Source organism: Phoxinus phoxinus, assembly GCF_949152265.1.
Source record: "Phoxinus phoxinus genome assembly, chromosome: 10".
In the NCBI taxonomy this organism is placed as follows: Eukaryota; Metazoa; Chordata; class Actinopteri; order Cypriniformes; family Leuciscidae; genus Phoxinus; species Phoxinus phoxinus.
This window is the reverse complement of record NC_136885.1, coordinates 24,712,156-24,731,400: the sequence shown is the minus strand read 5'-3', so window position 1 is coordinate 24,731,400 and position 19,245 is coordinate 24,712,156. Positions and strand designations below refer to the sequence as shown.

General features: G+C 38.6%; 1 protein-coding gene across 5 annotated transcripts in view; it reads right to left on the bottom strand.

The window, feature by feature from the left end:
• The window catches only part of LOC307005097 (uncharacterized protein), a 155,371-nt gene that overhangs the window by 82,096 nt on the left and 54,030 nt on the right, over nucleotides 1-19,245 (bottom strand). For 4 of the 5 annotated variants that reach the window (XR_013799216.1, XR_013799217.1, XR_013799218.1 and 1 more), the window contains exons 2-4: nucleotides 13,766-13,947; nucleotides 4,815-4,919; nucleotides 809-910 (exon numbers count right to left, since the gene is read on the bottom strand). Coding sequence is in view for 1 of the 5 variants with exons in the window: in XM_079624906.1 (XP_079481032.1) it covers nucleotides 11,398-11,406; nucleotides 13,766-13,947 (191 nt within the window). In the remaining 4 variants the exon portion in view is untranslated. Of the gene's footprint in view, nucleotides 1-808; nucleotides 911-4,814; nucleotides 4,920-10,849; nucleotides 11,407-13,765; nucleotides 13,948-19,245 lie in introns of those variants that run through there. The other variant, XM_079624906.1, reaches the window with a different exon arrangement.

Genomic DNA, 19,245 nt, shown 5'->3' with positions numbered 1-19,245 from the left:
ACATCACATATGTCTTATATTTCACTTGGAAAATATCAAGTAATGTTTTTCAAACTCTTTGTGAATGTGTATGTGAGTTCTCAGCTTAATAGACCTCTAATAAGACTATTTTTCCAGATCCAGATTGAAAAGTGCCAACCCTTCAAAAAGGACAGATTTCATATGCTCTAAAATGTTGTTCAGATGCTAATAAACTCCATTAGAAAGGCTTTAAAGGAATGAACAGCCACAAATCAGTGTGTGAGCATATATGCGTGTGCATAAACAGCGGGTATGTTAAATGTGTTAGAACGCAACCAAGTATGCACCATATTCTCAACGCTGCAGCCATTCTTCTATGGTCAGTTTTCTCTTTCAGGTCACTGACACGGCGAAGCAGCAGTTTAAAGAGAATCTTGCAGAATAAGTCAAATCTAGTTATAATGTCAGCATGTTTATAGCTAGATACCTTAATATTAACATATCTGGTTTAATAGGTAATTATATCACTTCCTTGAGAACTGATATTCGTTACCTTAATAGGATTTACATGCCAAATTGACATGTAAATATGAGGAAATCAACATTTCTAAATTAAACGGCTAAATAAAATAAATGCATTTAAAATGAATCTCTCTTGCTTTAATAGCTTGCATGCCAACTGTTGCCCCTGGAGTCACATAAATCGCAACCCCTGGTCTAAAACAAAAACATTCATGTATTTTTATGCAAAGTTTGAGTCTGGAAAAAAAATGCTGGATTGAAACGCAAAGATGCGTGAAAAAATAAACAACTTGCATGGAAACATATCTAGTGATGGACTGCATACCTGCACATCAGAGGTAAAGGAAGCCAGTTCTATGTCAGATCATGGGTTGAGAAACATCCACCAAGAGTTCAGGGTTCAGCCAGTGTACTATTGAAACCATTCCTGCAGTGGACAGAACAGTCAGCATTAATGAGCAGGAGGAACAACAACAGGAAATGGTGAGTGTGCTCTTCCTGTTCACAGGCCACATAGGTGAAAAGAAAAACCCTATTGGCTGATAAGAAGAGTGATGTCACTGAATTAGAGATGATTTCAGTTCAAACAGACAGCAGAAATGCATAATTCACACACTCATACATGTTGGCGCGGCCCACACACACGAACAAGAATTGTTTCAACACTACAAGCAGCCATATACACACACATATACACACTCCAATGAATCCACCCAAGCGGCAGCCCCTCAAAGTAGCGGTATGAGTAGAGAATGGAGTAAATTAGCTAGTATGTGTGACTGGAGCGCTCCAGAAATAGCCAGGGTAATGTATTATCATAGCGGCCGGTGCTTTGCACAATGGTGCCCTTAATAATACAGTTCATTTCTGCTGAAATAAATAAGGGCTCCATTTCCATCTTATTTCATGCAAATGATTGCAGCCCAAACAGGTAGAGGGAGTACTGTGTGTGCGTGTGTGAGCAGTGAAGGGGGGTGTCATAGTGTCGGGATGCATTCAAATGAGCTCCAGGCCCCTAGAGTGTGGCAATGACTCCCACGCCACCTTGCCAGTCGCTGACACACACTCACACACAGTCGATATGGCTGCCGTTACACACACTGCAGTGCTGCCAATATCAATTTCCTTGAATGCTCCTCAAGAGAACAGCACTCTGAGGAAGACAAAGAACACTGTGTCTCTTTTTCCTTTCTCCATATGACAAACAATCATAAAGAAAACTGCATTTGGTGCGCTACGTAAACAGTGGAGATGGAGGCGTACTGTGGCACTGAGGTGACACAAAATCTGAAAAACGCAGTCCTCCGAGGGCGGTTCTTTAACCCTTTTGACAAGATGAAACAGCGGTCACAAGACATTTTACAGTACTTCCGTAATGTGATGTATTCCTGATTTAATATACTGGGAATTGATTGGATCATGAATAAGTGTCTTTATATGGCAGGTCTGTGACATGACAGATTTTTTTATTTTTTTTTTTTAAGGGAAGATTACAAAAATATTTTAGATAAACAATGAATGGAAGATGGAAGATTACAAAACATATATATAAATATATTTTTTTTAAATGAAATATCTGGGGGAAAATTACGGAAATTATTCACAAATAGAGAATGTTGACATTTCATGTTCCCACGTCGAAGTTAAAAATGTGTGTGTCTGTGTGTGTGTATATATATAAATCATTATTTTTATTTTGAAAAAAATCTCCCAGATCCCATTTTACTTCTGTGTGAAATATTCAAAAAAAGATCATTCAAGATCCATTAAGAAAGTGATTGGATCTTAAAAAGTTTAATCGTAGGGGGGTGGTTAAAAAATGAGAGGGCTTGATGATGTCAGCTGAAAAGGAAAGTCATTTCAAATGAGAACAAAGTTAGTAGCTACATTTTGATACACAGAACATGCATTAAGGAAGTAAATAGGGTAACAATAAGGCAAGTAAGTTAGTAACTAAAAATACACGGCGATTTATTTAGCACCTAATCTAAATGGCTCTGTCTGCTACATTTAAAAGAGTTAATGACTCATTCTTAGGCTCCAGTATCCATTTAAACCTTTCAGTTTCAAGATTCAGAAACTCTACAACCTTACTTCTTTAGACACCACTTCTCTCTCTCTCCCTCCCTAGTGTGACTTACAGCAGGCACGGGCTGCATAAGATTAGATCATAAATTACCCGCCCAGAGATCTGCATCTCTTCCTCATCTCTCACTCCATCCCCACACCTCACGCCCCCTCCCTGTTCTTCTCTCCGCCCTATGTGCCCCTAGTCTGCTTTCATCTTTCATTACAGTGCAGTGTCCAAGGTTGCAGGGCCGGCGTGTGACTGTATCATCCGCAGAACTGCAGAGAGTAAAGCGTTCTAGTGGGCAGAGCAGGTCTGCTTGACTGAATAAACCCCTCTCCTGGACTTGAAGCTGCGGGTGTGTGTGTGTGCAGCTGCCCGCAGCGTCCAAAGAAATGAGGTGAGGTGCGAGGTATGTCACGGGTCCATCACACAGGGCTTCCCGCCACACACACACAATCACCAGTCGCACGGGCTCCGTGTCCAGCCTGCATTTAAATTGAACTGACCCCTCCTGGCCCGATGCCCCTTCCTTCAGTGTCTCTCTCTGCGTGAAATCAGATTTGTGTGCGGCGCTGGCTGGTGTCTGTCGAACAGTAAGGTGATTTATCAGGAATGCAAAGAGCATGCAGAAACAATCTTTATTGCATCCATTTCCTGCTTGTCAGCCGGGATCATGTTGGCTGTTCATTAAAGGGCCGGTACGGCACGGTGCCGGCACAGAGCAGGTGAGAAGAATGTGTCTCGATGGCGTGATAGATTGGCTGCTCCCCTGCCGTGACAGCAGCTGGATGGATTAAACAGCGGGGGGGAGGAAGGAGGAAAGAACAGAGAAGGAAAAAAAAATGCTGACTCCGACGCTCACCTCCGTCACAAGAATTTTTACGTGGCCGGCGAGTGTCATTTTGACCAAAACACAACACAGCCAATGAGCTGTGAAAGCGAATGTGAACATACACAATCACACTTCAGTGATGTAGTCCAGAGGCTCGAATTGTTTATTATCGTAATTAGTATTAGTAAGACTTTTGTCCAAAGAAAATAATGAAATAAGATTATTTTTTAAACCAAATTGGCACATTATCCTCATTAAATAAAATGAAGAGAAATAAACATTCAGTATATCAGGAAATACACTACTGTTCAAAGGTTTTGTTGTGGAAATGTATTTTTTTATGATTTTCAAAGTCTCTTTTACTCACCTAGACTTTATTTATTTGATCAAAATACAGTAAAATTGTGGATATATTATTATAATTCAACACAACCATTTCCTATTTTAATATTTTACAATGTAATTTATTCATGTGATGGCAAAACTAAATTTTCACCAGCCATAACTCCAGTGTCGCATGATCTTATTATTATAAATGTTGAAATAAATATTTGATTAATAGAAAGTTCAATAGAACAGGAATCATTTGAAATCTTTTGTAACATTATAAATGTTTTAATTTTTACTTTTGATAAATTTCAAGGTTCCTTGCTAATACTTAATCATATGACTAAACAGTGACAAATTAGCAAAATCGTGAAATCAATACATCATCAATTGGAAAATTCTGTGGAACACATTATGATATACAGTATGCTTATCTGATTCCTTACAGCCCATATCCATTCAGCTACATGTGTCAGTATTACTTCCAATGTGCAAATGAAAACGTTAAAATTTAAATGTGTATCTAACATTCTACTATTTATCTTTAGCTGCTATTTTGTTCGGGCTTTGCAACAGAAGATCAGAAAAAAAAGATAATCCCACTTTGTCTTCCAGTGTCATATCCTGAAGGGCGGAGGTTAGCTTAAGACGACACACCTCCCACTGACACCACTGAGTCTCTGCGCTGGGTGTCTTTGTGTGTACCGATCCTGTTCTGAATCATGATTTGTAGCTAAGAGATACGGTACAGACAAGCAGTGACAGCAGGTTGGCAAATCAATGCAAGTATGCGTGTGTGTGTCGGGGTGTTCTCTCCGAGGGGAAAAGACTCCACTTCCCCCCTTGGAAAAATAAATAAATAATATATATATATATACACACATATGTATGCATATATATGTATATATGTGTGTGTGTGTGTGTGTGTGTGTGTGTGTGTGTGTGTGTGTGTGTGTGTGTGTGTGTGTGTGTGTGTGTGTGTGTGTGTGTGTGTGTGTAAATATGTATGTATATATATCTATATCTATATATATATACTGTATATACACCCACATTCTACAGCGACATCAGTGGATAAAGTTTCAGAGTGAGCCAGCTTACCTTAAGCTCACTGTACAGGTGAAAAGTCACATGACAGGAGGCCTCCTAGAGACTATCAATGAGTTGTATATGCAACCGTCCACAAATCGTCCTGAATGGATCAAACTGGAAATTAAAAGAATAATTAGAGATTACACAACTCATCAAAAACTGGTCACATAAAAAAACTGAACAAGGCAATACTTAATAAAGAAGAACAATAAAGAAAATTTTAATAAAAAATAAACAAAAGCTGCATGTAATATGCTTGTATATATATATATATATATATATATATATATACACTTGATGCAATTTACTTGATGCAATTTAAAAAAATATTTAAACTTAAGACTTTGACTTGCTATTAATAAATAGTATATTAACATAAGCAAATGCTACATCACTTGTTTATAAGTTTAAGGTAAATGGTGTTACATACATGCTAGAAACTGTGTAATCATCACCAGAAGGATCATCAAAAATCTAAATTCCATTACACACCAATTATGTTTGTGTGATCTCCTACTACACAGACATTGTGAAACTAAAATGCCTCACTCTCTCTCTAACCATTAGCTGATTAATCTGTTCATTAATCTATCCCTTGTGCATAAAATTATGATGTGTAACAATACACAATTGCAACAGTAATGAGCGTCACTAGTTATTAAAGTAAGGATTGTTTGCTTTGCTTTTTCATTTTTAACTTGAAATGACACAATTGCCAAAAGCTTATTAAATTACATGCTTATTCATATGTATGAATACACTCACCTCTTCTGAAAAGAAAAGGACTTGAAGTCAATATCGTATTGACATCATATCAAATCAGATCAATATCAAATTCAAGACATAATAGACCTAGTGATGGAAAAACTGAAGCTGTTCACACACAAACAATCACTTCACATACAAGCAGACACAAACCTACAGAAAAATATTAGCATGCACACACACCTTCTCTACAGACCCACACAAGCATCACAAATGTTCACTCTACACAGACACATTAGCACATAAACCTGAGAGAAGCAAGTGTGTACAGCCATGTGCATGCAAAACCACTAGCACAAGGATAAATATTATAGATAGATGATAGATAGATAGATAGATAGATAGATAGATAGATAGATAGATAGATAGATAGATAGATAGATAGATAGATAGATAGATAGATAGATAGATAGATAGATAGATCTTCCAAAATCATGATTTAAAATTTTCTATTTTTCACCATATGGTGGCAGTTAACCAATTAACATGTTTTAATGGTAGCATTTTTAAATAATTTTTCTGTTAAAACCCCAAAAATAATTTTTTACACATTAGCACATGCACACACACATGCACACACACATGCACCTGACGCGTCGCCTCGCTTCACACGTTCATACAAACGCGCATACTCGAGAGGCAGGTACATTTGATTGAGTCGGAAGAACGTGGAACAGTTTTGGCTCTTGATTACATTAGACTGAAAAGAGAGGGATGGAGGAAGAAAAGGATCAAGAGTGCCAGCGCAGGGAAAATAATATATTTCATTGTGATATCAAAATCAATAAGCATCGACTGAAAGGTGGCTAAAGGTGATGTGTGTGTACATGATCCTTCAGGCTCCAAAGACTTGCTGTCAAACGGCCCTGGAGGAGGAAAAAAACGGGCCGAGTGGTGCAGAAAGAGAGCGAAACAGGTAAATAGAAAGAGAAAGGGAAAAAGGAAAAGGTGGCAGAGAGCAAATGAGAGTGTAAAAAGGAGGGAACAGGGAGGGAAAGACAGAGAAAAAGAGAGAGGCGCAGAATTCCCGCCTGGTGGAATCAATACAGCGAGGTGGAGTGTAGCACAATAGCTCCAGCCCCAGATGAGAGGTCCAGTGAAGCAGGTCTAATGCTGCCCCCCACCCTCCCCTTGCTCCCTCCGTAGCCCCCGACCCGTTTAGTATGCAGAGCTACCCACGCACCCCCCAACAACCTCATTGGTCCTCTGCTCGCATCCTCTGCTCACCACACACGCAGTCACTTCCACCAGGAAAACATCTCTTGTGGAGCAGAATTCCTCTACTCTTCACTGGCAATGCGCACACTCGCATTCCAGCTGACAACACAAAAGAAAACACACTCACATACACACACACACACACACTCACACTCCTCCATTTTTATCAGCACTTGAGTGTACCCAGGCCTCAATTAGTTCTTGATGAATGAGCCCATAAGATGCTGCTTTCTCATTTCCCCCCGTAGCTTGATATTCCAGCAGCCATTATGGGCACAGCTCTCATTGTGCTGTGAGTGAGAGGAGATCAGGCTGACTGAAATGTACCTTCACTCAAGCAGATACACACAGAGAGAGAGAGAGAGAAATGTAGGAAGAAAACGCTTGTTTTAATATTTTTCGCTCTTTTGATTCTTCAGACTATCCCTTTGTATAATTATTTAATTTTCCTTTTCCAAAATCCTTCCAGAAAACCTGCCTTTTAAACTCAAAAGTAACAATACACGATCGATGTGTATGAATGGCTAATTCTCTGAGGTGCAATGGTCCAAACAAGCTGTTCCGCACATATATAAAGTAATTTAAGCAGTTTATAGCAGGACAAATCTCAGAAAATGAAGAGTGGAGATTTCGTATATGAGCAGAGCTGAGAGTTCAGAACAATCTCACAATCAGACGTTCTTTAATCCAGTCTATAATATTGCCTTAGGCTGTATTTATGCATCTTTGAACTGTAATTGAGACAGTGGAGGTTACTAGGGGTCCAAAATTAACACGTGAAGAGGACCAAAAGAGACTAAAATAGCTTTGGTGTGCAGAGAAAGTTAAGTAAACCATTTGAAGGTTGAAAAGTGGTGGTTGTTAATGTTGCAGAAATGACCAAATTCATCAGAGATACAAATGGTTTACCAAAGAATAAGTTGACATAATCCTGAGGTTAAGGCAGGAAAACAAAAAGACAAAACAAAAAGACAAGTATAGTAGGAAAATAGAGTATATTTGAGAGAGATCATGAAAATAACTGGAATGTATCATTCACTTTAAAAAAAAAAGTAAAAGCATTTACATAGTGCCTGTAAGGGAATAAGGCAAGTACAGTTTAATAAAGTAAATATATATGGCTGAAAATATTTTGTAAAAATCTTGATATCTTTGCATTTGGATGATTCTGATTTAAATAAATAAAAATTACTCATTATTTATGCATGACAAAAGCATTCCTGAAGCACCTTCACCCATTTCACATGATACGTTTTAAATTATTTTTCATCTCTCTCTCTCTCTCTCTCTCTCTCTAATGTCTTCACGTGAACGCAGGCATCTTTTAAAACACCTTATTTTCCACCTTTTTTTGCACAACATCTTTCACACTGTTTCTGCCACAGAACAACACGTCAAACAAACCTTAACTTTCACTGCTTCCTGGTTGTGATGCCTTCATTAAATGTTTCACAAATCAAAAGAAACTACAGGAACCTGTTAATCATAGAAGAATGAGAGAGGTGTTGTTTAGCTTTAGCCAACAGTGTTTTTGGTAGCCGTGTTAAAAGTAATGAGCATTAGGTAATTATGTTACTTATTTTAAATATTTTTTTAATAAATAACTTGCAATGTTTTTATTTAATAAATGTAATTTATTATACTACTATAATATACTGTATGTATAAAATAGGGCTGCACGATGTATCGTTTCAGCATCGATATCGCGATGTGAGCATCCGCGACAGTCACATCGCACGCAGGATGCGGTTGCCAAGTATAGATCGTAGTTGATCGGTTCCGATTCGGCAAAGTTTAACCATCATAGAGTGAAAGTTTATCACTTGCACGTGTTTTTAAGTCCGGTCAGTTTAAACTTCAAGTGCAAGAAGACTGAATTTGCGCACTCTTTTCTGTGCGGGTCATGGAGCCACCCAGCACGTGAACACCGAATTCAGGTCTCTTTTCTCTTTCTTTTGAGCTTGAACGGACACGTACACACAAAAGTCAAAGTTAAAATACCCGTCTCGGAGAGTGTCCTCGTAAACACAGCCGTTAATGTGTTGTAAACAAGAAAATGAATGCATTGTACATTATATATTGGGTCCGTGCATTATATATTGGATCTCGAAAACGCCACGCTGATATTGATCCTCGTTTTAGTTCTCCTTTTTCCCCCCCAAGTCTGCTTGTAATGGTCCAAAATGTTTGAACGAAACAACAGCGTGCAGCTAGACGTTACGCACTACGCAGTTGTCCATGTCTGTCACCGTGGTTACTACGGCAGTACTATGAGCGGAAACCAAGGGGGTAATCCATCCGCCGGAAACTGAAGCCTCCGCGGGCGCCGCCATTGTAGCAGAACTTCACCTGCTGTTAGCATTCCATTGACTCCCATTCATTTTTGCGTCACTTTGACAGCGAATAACTTTACATCTGAGGCGTCCAAAGACTCCATTTGTCCATTATTTATTTCTAAAGAAACTCGACAATGTATAAAAGGCTCCATTACCTTGTACCTTACGTCATGGCCCCGTAGAAGCCGTTTTTGTAAAAATAGGCTAACGATTGCGTCATAACTCACGCGACTCTCTGTCGCACTGTAGAGAAATTACCGTATAGACCGGCGGAGAAGCTCGCAGGCAATCGGGGGGACGTGGAGGCATTAAGTCCGATAAAGTGAAGGGAGTAGCCCACAGAGAGTGATAAAGTTGATCCTGCTGCTAGCTCATGGACAGCTAATGCTCACGCTCTCCGTCTCTGCGAGATTCGGAAGGGAATGATTCAGATTTCTCTCCGCACAGCTACTAGAAGACTGACAGCTGTCAGACACGTTGCTCACGTGTTCAAGCTCATCTTGAGCCTGCGCAGTTCGCCTGGCGATCAGGAAGTGAGTGCTTCAAATGGGCTTCACTTTTCTCCGTTGAAGTCTATGGGGTCGCTGTGTCCATCTTATATACTGTCTATGGCGGAAACCAGGGATAACACGGATATTACGTCATTGACAGGCGACAAGTAAACAGGTTTTCCGGGACGGCCAATTATTTTAAATAGGAATTTCTCTGAAACTAAAAATGTTTGGGAACTTTTGGGATACTGTAAGTACAAAACTGCAAGAAAATATACACTGTGCAAGTGATTTTTGGATATTTTATTACAAAATTCTTACATATTGTACCTTTAATCAAACAACAAAATAAAGAGAAAATTACCTTTGAACCTTTAACAAAGATAAATTGTATTTAATATTGTATATAAATTAATTATATAAAATGTATACAGTGAAGACTATGCGGTGTAATTTTACATTTGATTATTCAATATCTGTACCTGAATAGTTAGATTTACCTGAAAAACATAAAGCACAGCTTGTTCCATTTGCATCGTTGTTCTGTTGTATCTAAATATGCTTTTAATTTGTTTATTATTTTAATAATTAATGCACTCTCAGATGCACTCTCCTACAAAATAACCCTACAATGATTAATTCTTTACAAATAGAGCTATTCAAATGGTCTGGTGAAATTGTTTTCATATCACAATATATATCGCAGAAAAATGTTTTTATGTTTTTTTCCAATATCGTGCAGCCCTAATATAAAATATATAATATACTGACAAACACAATAGTAACCCTCTCCCTTCCTCATATTTAAAGTGCACAAAGTTTCATACGAATCAGTGATACAGAGTTATGGCACATGTTTTAAAAATACTAATAAACCTGAATGCTTTGTTATTTGTGTTCGCTAAATTAACAGAATTTGGGTGTTGCCTCAGAGAAGCTATGAATTTGCTGTCCTTAAGCTAATAAACTTTTACTATACCCCATATATTATTGCATTCAAACAATGTTTATAGGATAAACAGCCAATTAGACTTCCACTTAGAAAGAGAGAAAATCTCAGTCAACCAAATGTGAGAAAAAGTAACATATTATGTTTCATAAAAAATAACGATGTAATGTAATTAGTAATATTGTAACACAACATTGTAACACCCAGAGCAGAAAAGTACAAATCCTGTATGTGGGTTATTATTCGCCAATACAGCAGCACTAATAAACAGTGCACTTAAGAGCTCGACAAGAAGGGGGGGCTGTCTGTCTTCACTCCTGAACAGAGCTCCAAAATAAACCTCACGCAGAGAAAGACAGAGAGAGAGAGAGAGCGAGAGAGAGAGACACATTAGTCCGCACCTACTCTCTGAACTAATACAATAGCTGCACAACACAGAGGGACAAAAGGGACCTCGCTTGAAATGCCAGCCTTCAATATGCACCCAGCCAATCTGATATTTAACACGAGTGTTTGGAGATTTATTTTTGTTTTTGTGCACTGTTGTTGATCAGACGAAGTGGAAGGAAAGAGAGAGAATGAGAAAGAGAGTAAGAGGGAGAGGGAGCACAGATGAGTCTAACTAAACACAATAGATAAATACTGCGCAGCAGGGGAGCTGCTGTCAGGGGAGCAGTGTTGCTTTGTAGTGGAGAAGAAAAGATCTCTGGCAGATGAATGGATCCAGCGTCCAGCGGCGGGACTGACCCGGGGGAATCCACAGCCTCACCCACCCACTGAGGGGGCTCACGCTGGGGGAGGCAGGAGCAGCGAGTGCCCCCCCACCTCACACTTCACAAGGTCTACAAATACACAAACATGTAAAATCTCATGAAACCTAATGAGCACTGAAAATCCCACCAAGTAGTGTACCGGTGCGCAAAATGAGCTGTGCAACAACAAATGAGTGTTACTGAGTCTACAGGAAGTATAACGCTGCGTTCTGCGTTCCACTAGCAAGTAGCAACACCAAACAGGATCACAAACATTTTAAAACACGTTTCTTAAACGGTTTTCCATCTACTACTGTTCGGACTAACAGGTAGTCCCGCCCCAAACTCACGCAACTGGTTAAGCCACAGTTGCTGCTTTAAGGCAAAAACAAATAAATCAGGAAATATCAAAAGTGCTAGAGGGTACATACTTTTGGGGAGAAATTCACCTAAATAATAATAATAATATCAACAGTTATTATTACTGCTTTCATTACTATATTTCAATTTAATATTACAATATAAAAGTAAAACAATAAATGTTGAATATAATCATAATATGTATTATAAATTAAACATTTATTTTATTTTAAGCTAAAATTTATTATTATTGTATAATTATTATTAAATTAAACATGCATTATTGTTTTCATTGCTGTAGTTTTAAATATATAATAATAGCAACAATATTATATTATTATTATATTTTAATAATTATTAAATAAGTAATTTATAATACACATAATACTAATATCTAAAACACTAAAACACGCAAGCTTTTTAAAAACCAATTTCAAACAATTGACACTGTCCATCACAAACATGTGAGCTAAACCCCAACTGACAATTACAAAGCTGGTCCATTCACTTCCAGGAGGATAGCTCCCACTGTGTGTGTGTGTGTGTGTGTGTGTGTGTGTGTGTGTGTGTGTGTGTGTGTGTGTGTGTGTGTGTGTGTGTGTGTGTGTGTGTGTGTGTGTGTGTGTGTGTGTGTGTGTGTGTGTGTGTGTGTGTGTTGTGTGTGTGACCTGTCAATCACACATTTCTGTAGAACATCAGCTTTCAGTGATGGAATGGCTCTCTCTTTATCACACACACAGAATGCGATCAGGCCACTGTGCTCACACATTCCAGCCCTTACAATGCAGCTGAGCTCCGATGCTTTGATTCAAGCTCACTTCAGAGGCCCAGAAAAGACCCTCTGAATAACTCAATCTACTACATAGCCTGAATCTGCATGGCACTAAAGTTAATAAAATCTGTCATTGTTGCTCATGGGACAGCAAAAGTGTTTGAGCCAATCAATCATCTGTGCCAGAAATGCCTTCTCGCTCTGGAGTCGCAGGAAATTACATCATGACAATGTTGAGTGGCTGATGGCACCACAAGAAATCACACAGCCCCAAACCGTTTACTAGCGACCATCCTAATTTAGTATAATGAAATAGTGAGTTAAAAACAATATTATAATGAGTACATGAGTGCATTTAATGTCCAGCTACTTTTGAATGGCCATCAATGAATAAAAGAAGCTTTTTGTATCCAAATGGAGTAACATCTATATTATCAGCTGGTACTAATTGCAAGAACACATTCTGTGTGAATGACTCCTAATTCCTTGGACAGACAAACTCAATTCTAGCCACGATACATACACTACCATTCAAAAGTTAGGGACAGTATGTTTTTTTTTAAAGTCTCTTATACTCACCAAGGCTGCGTGCATTTACTTGCTCAAAATAAAAGTGTATTTTAATATATTTAAAAATGTAATTTATACCTGTGATGTCAAAGCAAAATTTTCCACAGTGAACACTCTGGAATCACTTCATTTGGCAGTGGTAGAGTCAAAGAGCATTATAACTTGTGAAGAGCTGCAGGCTGAAGCCACCTGAGAGAGTGCAGCACAACTAATAATGCAATAGATAAAAACAGACAGGCCTAAATCAGTTCATCATCCTCCTCCTCCTCAGTCGCCCCATCATCACAACGCTTAATCTGTCAACTTGTGTGATGTGTGTGAATGCTGAATTGAGTAGTGAAAGCATCTGTAATTTCTGTTTGTGGCTAGTGTGAGTGGGAATAACATAGAAATACGCAGGTGTGTGTGGGCCAGAGAGGTTTGTCGAAGTTTAGCTGGGTATTCTATTCTCGCTTTCTCTTACTGCCTAGACTCACCGAACTGTCTACAATCAGAAAAATGAGTGTGTGAGTGCATCCATTTGGTGAATGTGTACGTGTGTGTGTGTACAGTGAGATCAGGAGGTCTTTCCTTTCCTCCCACTGGTGAAGGGCCTCACTGAAATCCTCTCACACCGCTGATATAGAATACTGCTGCTGGATTAGCATATCATTAGCATATCATTACCATACCATTACCTCAGCACAGTTTGTGTTGGCGTGTACGGACAAGGTATCGCCTCATCAACAGATTCACGTCCCCCCTCACCTCTTTTACGGTTTCTCCATCTTTTTTTTCTCTCCACGTCACTCTGTCTTTCTCCCTCTCACGCAGAGCCACGCTGGCAACGGCAGAGTGAAAGCGAGGCACCGGCGGGGTGATACAGGCACGTTCTTGTCTGCTCAGAGAATGGAAGCTCGCCGCAGAGCTACGTGAGTAATCATGCCCTTCTGAAAAACAGCAAAGACAAAAACACACACGCACACACTTCAGAAATAAACAAACACATTCTCTCCCAGGTGCTTATACCGTTACTCACGCCTTAATGTTATTAAAATTCTCTCCAAAATATAGCAAAAAATACACACAAAAAACAGCCTGGTCTCGATATAACAGCCTGGTGACTGGCTGTCAGTAAGCGCTCATATATGCAGAAATAATAGGTAAAACAAAAAATAAATACAATTCCAGTTGTAGAGTTTCTTTTAGTCCTGCGGTGTTAGTAACACACCTGTGTGGAGCACCTCGAATGATGCAATGTCTCGGTACCTAGGTGTGCCTTCTATAAACACACTTAAAATGCACAGACTTTTTAGAATGCAAGTGGCATAAAATAAAACTATGAAATTTGTATTCGGTTTCCATCCTACAGACATAAATACTAGTTAATATAATTTAATCAAAGATCGGCCTTTACGTTTTTCACTTTGAGATGCAGTGGGATACTACACAGCAGCTGCAAAAAATGTGGACACTTAAGATACACTTAAAAATTTATAAATGTGACTGGATTCATATTTTCATTAGAACAAAAAAAATATATAATAAATTATTACATATACATTTTCATAAATTAATTTATAAATAAATAACATATATTCTAATAAAAAAAAAAATAATAATAATAATAGCTGTGATATTGGAAAAGCTGCATCATTTTACTCTTAAAGGGACAGTTGATCGTCCCTATGGTCTTCCATAGTATTTTTTTCACAATATTGAAGTCAATGGGGCCCATTAACTGTTTGGTTTCTGACATTCTTCAAAATATGTTCTTTTGTGTTCAGCAGAAGAAAGAAATGCATACAGGTTTGGAAAAACTTAAGATGAGTAAATGATGACAGAATTTGCATGAACAAATGCACATTCTTTTGTGTTTGTGTTTGCCTTAACATTAATGGCAAACACAAACCAGCATACTTACAGTCATTTAAAGCTACACAGTGTGATTTTTAAAGTTGATTCTTAGCATAAAACACTTTGTTCTTTCAAAATTGTATGTGCTCATTAATGTATAATTACTTCTACCAACTAATCAAGTTTTCTCGTAAGCGTAGAATCTGCCATTTATGGTAAATGGACTGCATTTATATAGCGCTTTCACAGACCCAATGGCCACCAAAGCGCTTTACAATATTGCCTCACATTCACCCATTCTCTCACTCATTCATACACCGACGGCGGTTGAAATTTATAATACATACGGGTGAGCTGCTCGAATGGCGGAAGCCATGTTGCGCCTCCATCTTGAAAATACATTAGCCAAAGAGGGACATACCTGGAAATTCAAGCTTTGCCTTTCACATTTTTACAGTCAGTGGCACCGTGACGAATGCGAGGGGGAGATTGGAGATTACTCGCGACTGCCGGCAGATTTGAAATAATATGGCCACCGTTGGAGTTCAAACGCCCTCGGAATGGGAGGGGCTAGAAAGTAATATTCAGTTGGTAGTCATATACAATTTCACCGCTAGATGGGAGTAATTCCTACACAGTGTAGCTTTAATATATCTTACACCTACGATTTCTGATCAGAATAAGCAAGCGCCCACCAAATAAACATCCTACACACATAAATACACACATACACAGTGATTGAGGGCAGCTCTGAGCTTTGATATGTTAAGTACCCCGAGTAGGTGAAGGTGGGTTTAATGACCCCGTTGATGACCAGGCCAAGACTCGTTTGTTTTCCATCCTCTCCAGCTGACACAAGCTCTACACCACAACCCAATCAAAGAGCCTGGCTACAAAAGCCTCCCTCTTTTGTTTTGTTTTCAATTAGACTCAATTAACATCAGCCAAAGGAGCAAGAGTGTGGAAGTGAAAGAGAGAGAGTTATTCCTCTTTTATTTTAATGCGAGAGTCATAAGCTGTTCCAAACAGTTAGTATGCTGCCTACCTAGACAGCAAGACATTCAGAGACATTTTGAATTTTTCAACTAAACTTTTCACTCAAATTATGTTATGCTAATGTTATAATAAATATATTAAAATATAAATCACAATTGAAGCACTTTCACTAGTGGTGTCAGACTTTCGGATCCAACTGTACCACGAGTTGGCCAAATGCTAAAGGTGAGGTGAGGTCACATTACAGAATTTTAGAAAAATGTAATGAGCAAAAAAGGTCCGTTGTCAATTGTCAATAGTGTAGCAATGTATAAAGGACAGCTAACATATCAAGTCACTTTCAAACTAAGCAGCTTTCTGTTGGTCAATGCAATGAATTAACATGACCAACTTCAAACCGATGCATAATCTGCATGGGGAAATCCTGATCACACAGATTCCTATTGAAATGACTGAAAATTTGCTGAACAATGAAACATGTGTCTGCACCTAACATGCATCCTTCTTGGAGAAGGCAATCCCATAAGGCACATTTCATTCAATACCAAAAGAATAGTAAAAAAAAAAATAGTACATTTTAAATGTATTATTTTATTCAATATTTGTGTGCTAGCTATATGTACTATTTATGTAATGTTTTACTCTGTAGTGTGTAGTCTGTACAATGTAAGATGTTATGTTTCCCCAAATATCTGTTTGGCTTTGTTATTATGTACCAGTATATGCTTTTCTGAAAGTTGAATAAAAATTAATATTTTAAAAATCTATGTACTATTTTACAACATGCTTAACAACATGCTAATGACCAACTCTATTAAAATCAAGTTCACTTAAAGGATTAGTTCACTTTTAAAATGAAAATTATGTCATCATATACTCACCCTTAAGTTGTTTCAAACCTGTATGAATTTCTTTCCTCTGCTGAACACAAAGGAAGATATTTAGAAGAATGTCAGTAACCAGACAGTTTTTGGTTCCCATTGACTTCCATAGTAGAAAAAAATATACTATGGAAGTCAATGGGAACCAAAAACTGTCTGGTTACTGACATTCTTCTAAATATCCTCCTTTGTGTTCAGCAGAGGAAAGAAATTCATACAGGTTTAAACAACTTAAGGGTGAGTATATGATGACAGAATTTTCACTTTAAAAGTGAACTAATCCTTTAAGTTGCTGTCCGTAACATTTCAAAACAGTCATTTATGAGGTTGCATTTCAGTTAGCATTAGCATGCCGACTTGGTTGACAGAACGTAGGCAGCAGACAGCAAAGCATCTCACTAGGGTTTGGACCACAGCTAAAACTCGCACATTAAAAACAGCTTTGCGCTTCATCACGTGTGTGCGTCTTTTTGTATGTGCGCATTGTAACTGGCAGAGATATACTATAGTCCACTTTTTAATTAGAAATGACAGTAATAATAGCTTCTACGCCGCAGATTATGTCAAGTGTTTTGTTGTGCTGGCTGATGTAACGTACACATAGTTCCAGATTGTGCATTTAAAACAAAAGCACCAGAATACTAGAGTACTCAACAACTCTTGGGTTTTGAACTTATACGTGTGAAAGGCTCCCAAAAGGCCCAAAAGCTTGTTTATTTTTTTTAAGTAGGAGATGATAATTCATGTGAAGAGCCATTGGTCTGGTCCGTGATGCTTGCAGCGCTGTGGACATTTGGCTAAGTTCCCACAGCAACCCATTAGCAGAATTCCAGCAATAAACACAATTCAGGCCAAACGGCAGAAGACGGAACGGCGCTCACTCAATTCCATCCACATCCAAATACATCCCACAGTTAAAAAGATCCTCTTCGGAATGCAAAATAGAATTAGGAAGACAACGTTGTACTGCCAGGACTCGGGAACGGCGACTGTGTCAATGTTGCTTAAGCTACATTAGAGCTCCTTCAATGAGCAAATACACCCTTTCTCTCTATGCCACACACACGCAGTACACACACACCACACACACACACACACACACACACACACACACACACACACACACACACACACACACACACAGTGAGAATAGCATGATCTCACTGTCTGTCTGGCAACAAAAAAGCAGCACTGCACGCACACACACAGACTAATGGGCATTTGATTAGACAGAAGCTCGTGCCTTCCAGTGATCAATAAGAACGATAGAGAGCTAATACGTCTCTGTCTGGGCCGGGCCGCAGTGCTGTTTAATGGCAGAGTCTACAGAGAGAGCGTTCACCACGCTGCTCGCGGAACAAGGGCAATTGACCATCCCGTCTATGACAGTGACCTCTCCACTGGTCAGGCATACATCATTAAGAGGTGACAGACACACTCAGTCACACACACACACACAGACGGACATGCATGAGAGGTTAGGACACACATTTACAGATGGGAATAAAATCAGCGCGTGTCTGGAGTGGGTGGGAAAAAGATGAGACAAATGAAGGTTCTGTTGTTAGGGGTGTTGAGCCGTTAGGAGCCTTGGCAAAATTTGGGATGTCCCGAATTATTTATTTATTTTTTCAGCCTTTTATGACAGACCTTAATATTGACAGGACTCAACTCACATTCCTTAAATGAACAACACAGCTCAACGTGTCAAACCAAGTCCTAACCGCTTAGCCACAGGTGCAACAGTGATTGTGTTGTCAAGGCAATAAATCACCACAAAAAAAGAATCTGTTAATTTACTCATCCTCATGTAGATGCATACCTGTATGGGTTTCTTTCTTCTGTGGAACACATTAGAAGATACTCTGAGGAACATCTCATTGTTTTTTGCCCATAAAAAGGAAGTCAATGGTAACCAAAATTGTATCTTCTTTTGTGTTCTGCAGAATAAAGAAAGTTTGGAACAACATGTGGATGGGTAAATAATGACAGAATTTGTATTTTTGGGTGAAATGTTATTTTAATACTAGGTGTGAACATCTTGATCTGCATAAAATACAAGTGGAAAACAACAAGGCTCGAAACATTTTGTGATCCAATCGCTCAAGCTACATTTGGGACCACATTACATTTATAGTGTAAATGGACTGTCTGCTTATCTGCACTAAAACAAGGGTCTTAAAGTTTGCCAGTTTCATGGGACATAGAAAATTGGATTTGTAGAAAAGCTCATGCAAATACAGGCTAAAGATGAAACGATAAACAAGGTTACACATTATCTCGGTATTCCACTTTAGACATTCTACTAACTATAAGTAACTTTGCAACTACATGTCAACTAACTCTTATTATAGTATTGATAGACTATTAGGTTAGTAGAATATTTGAGATGTACTTGAAAAGTTTCTTATAGTCAGTAGAATGTCTGTTAAGCATATTAAGCAGGGAGTCTACTAATACTCGAATGACTGGTAGTTGCAAAGTTACTAGTTATAAAGTGTTGCAGGTGCCAAT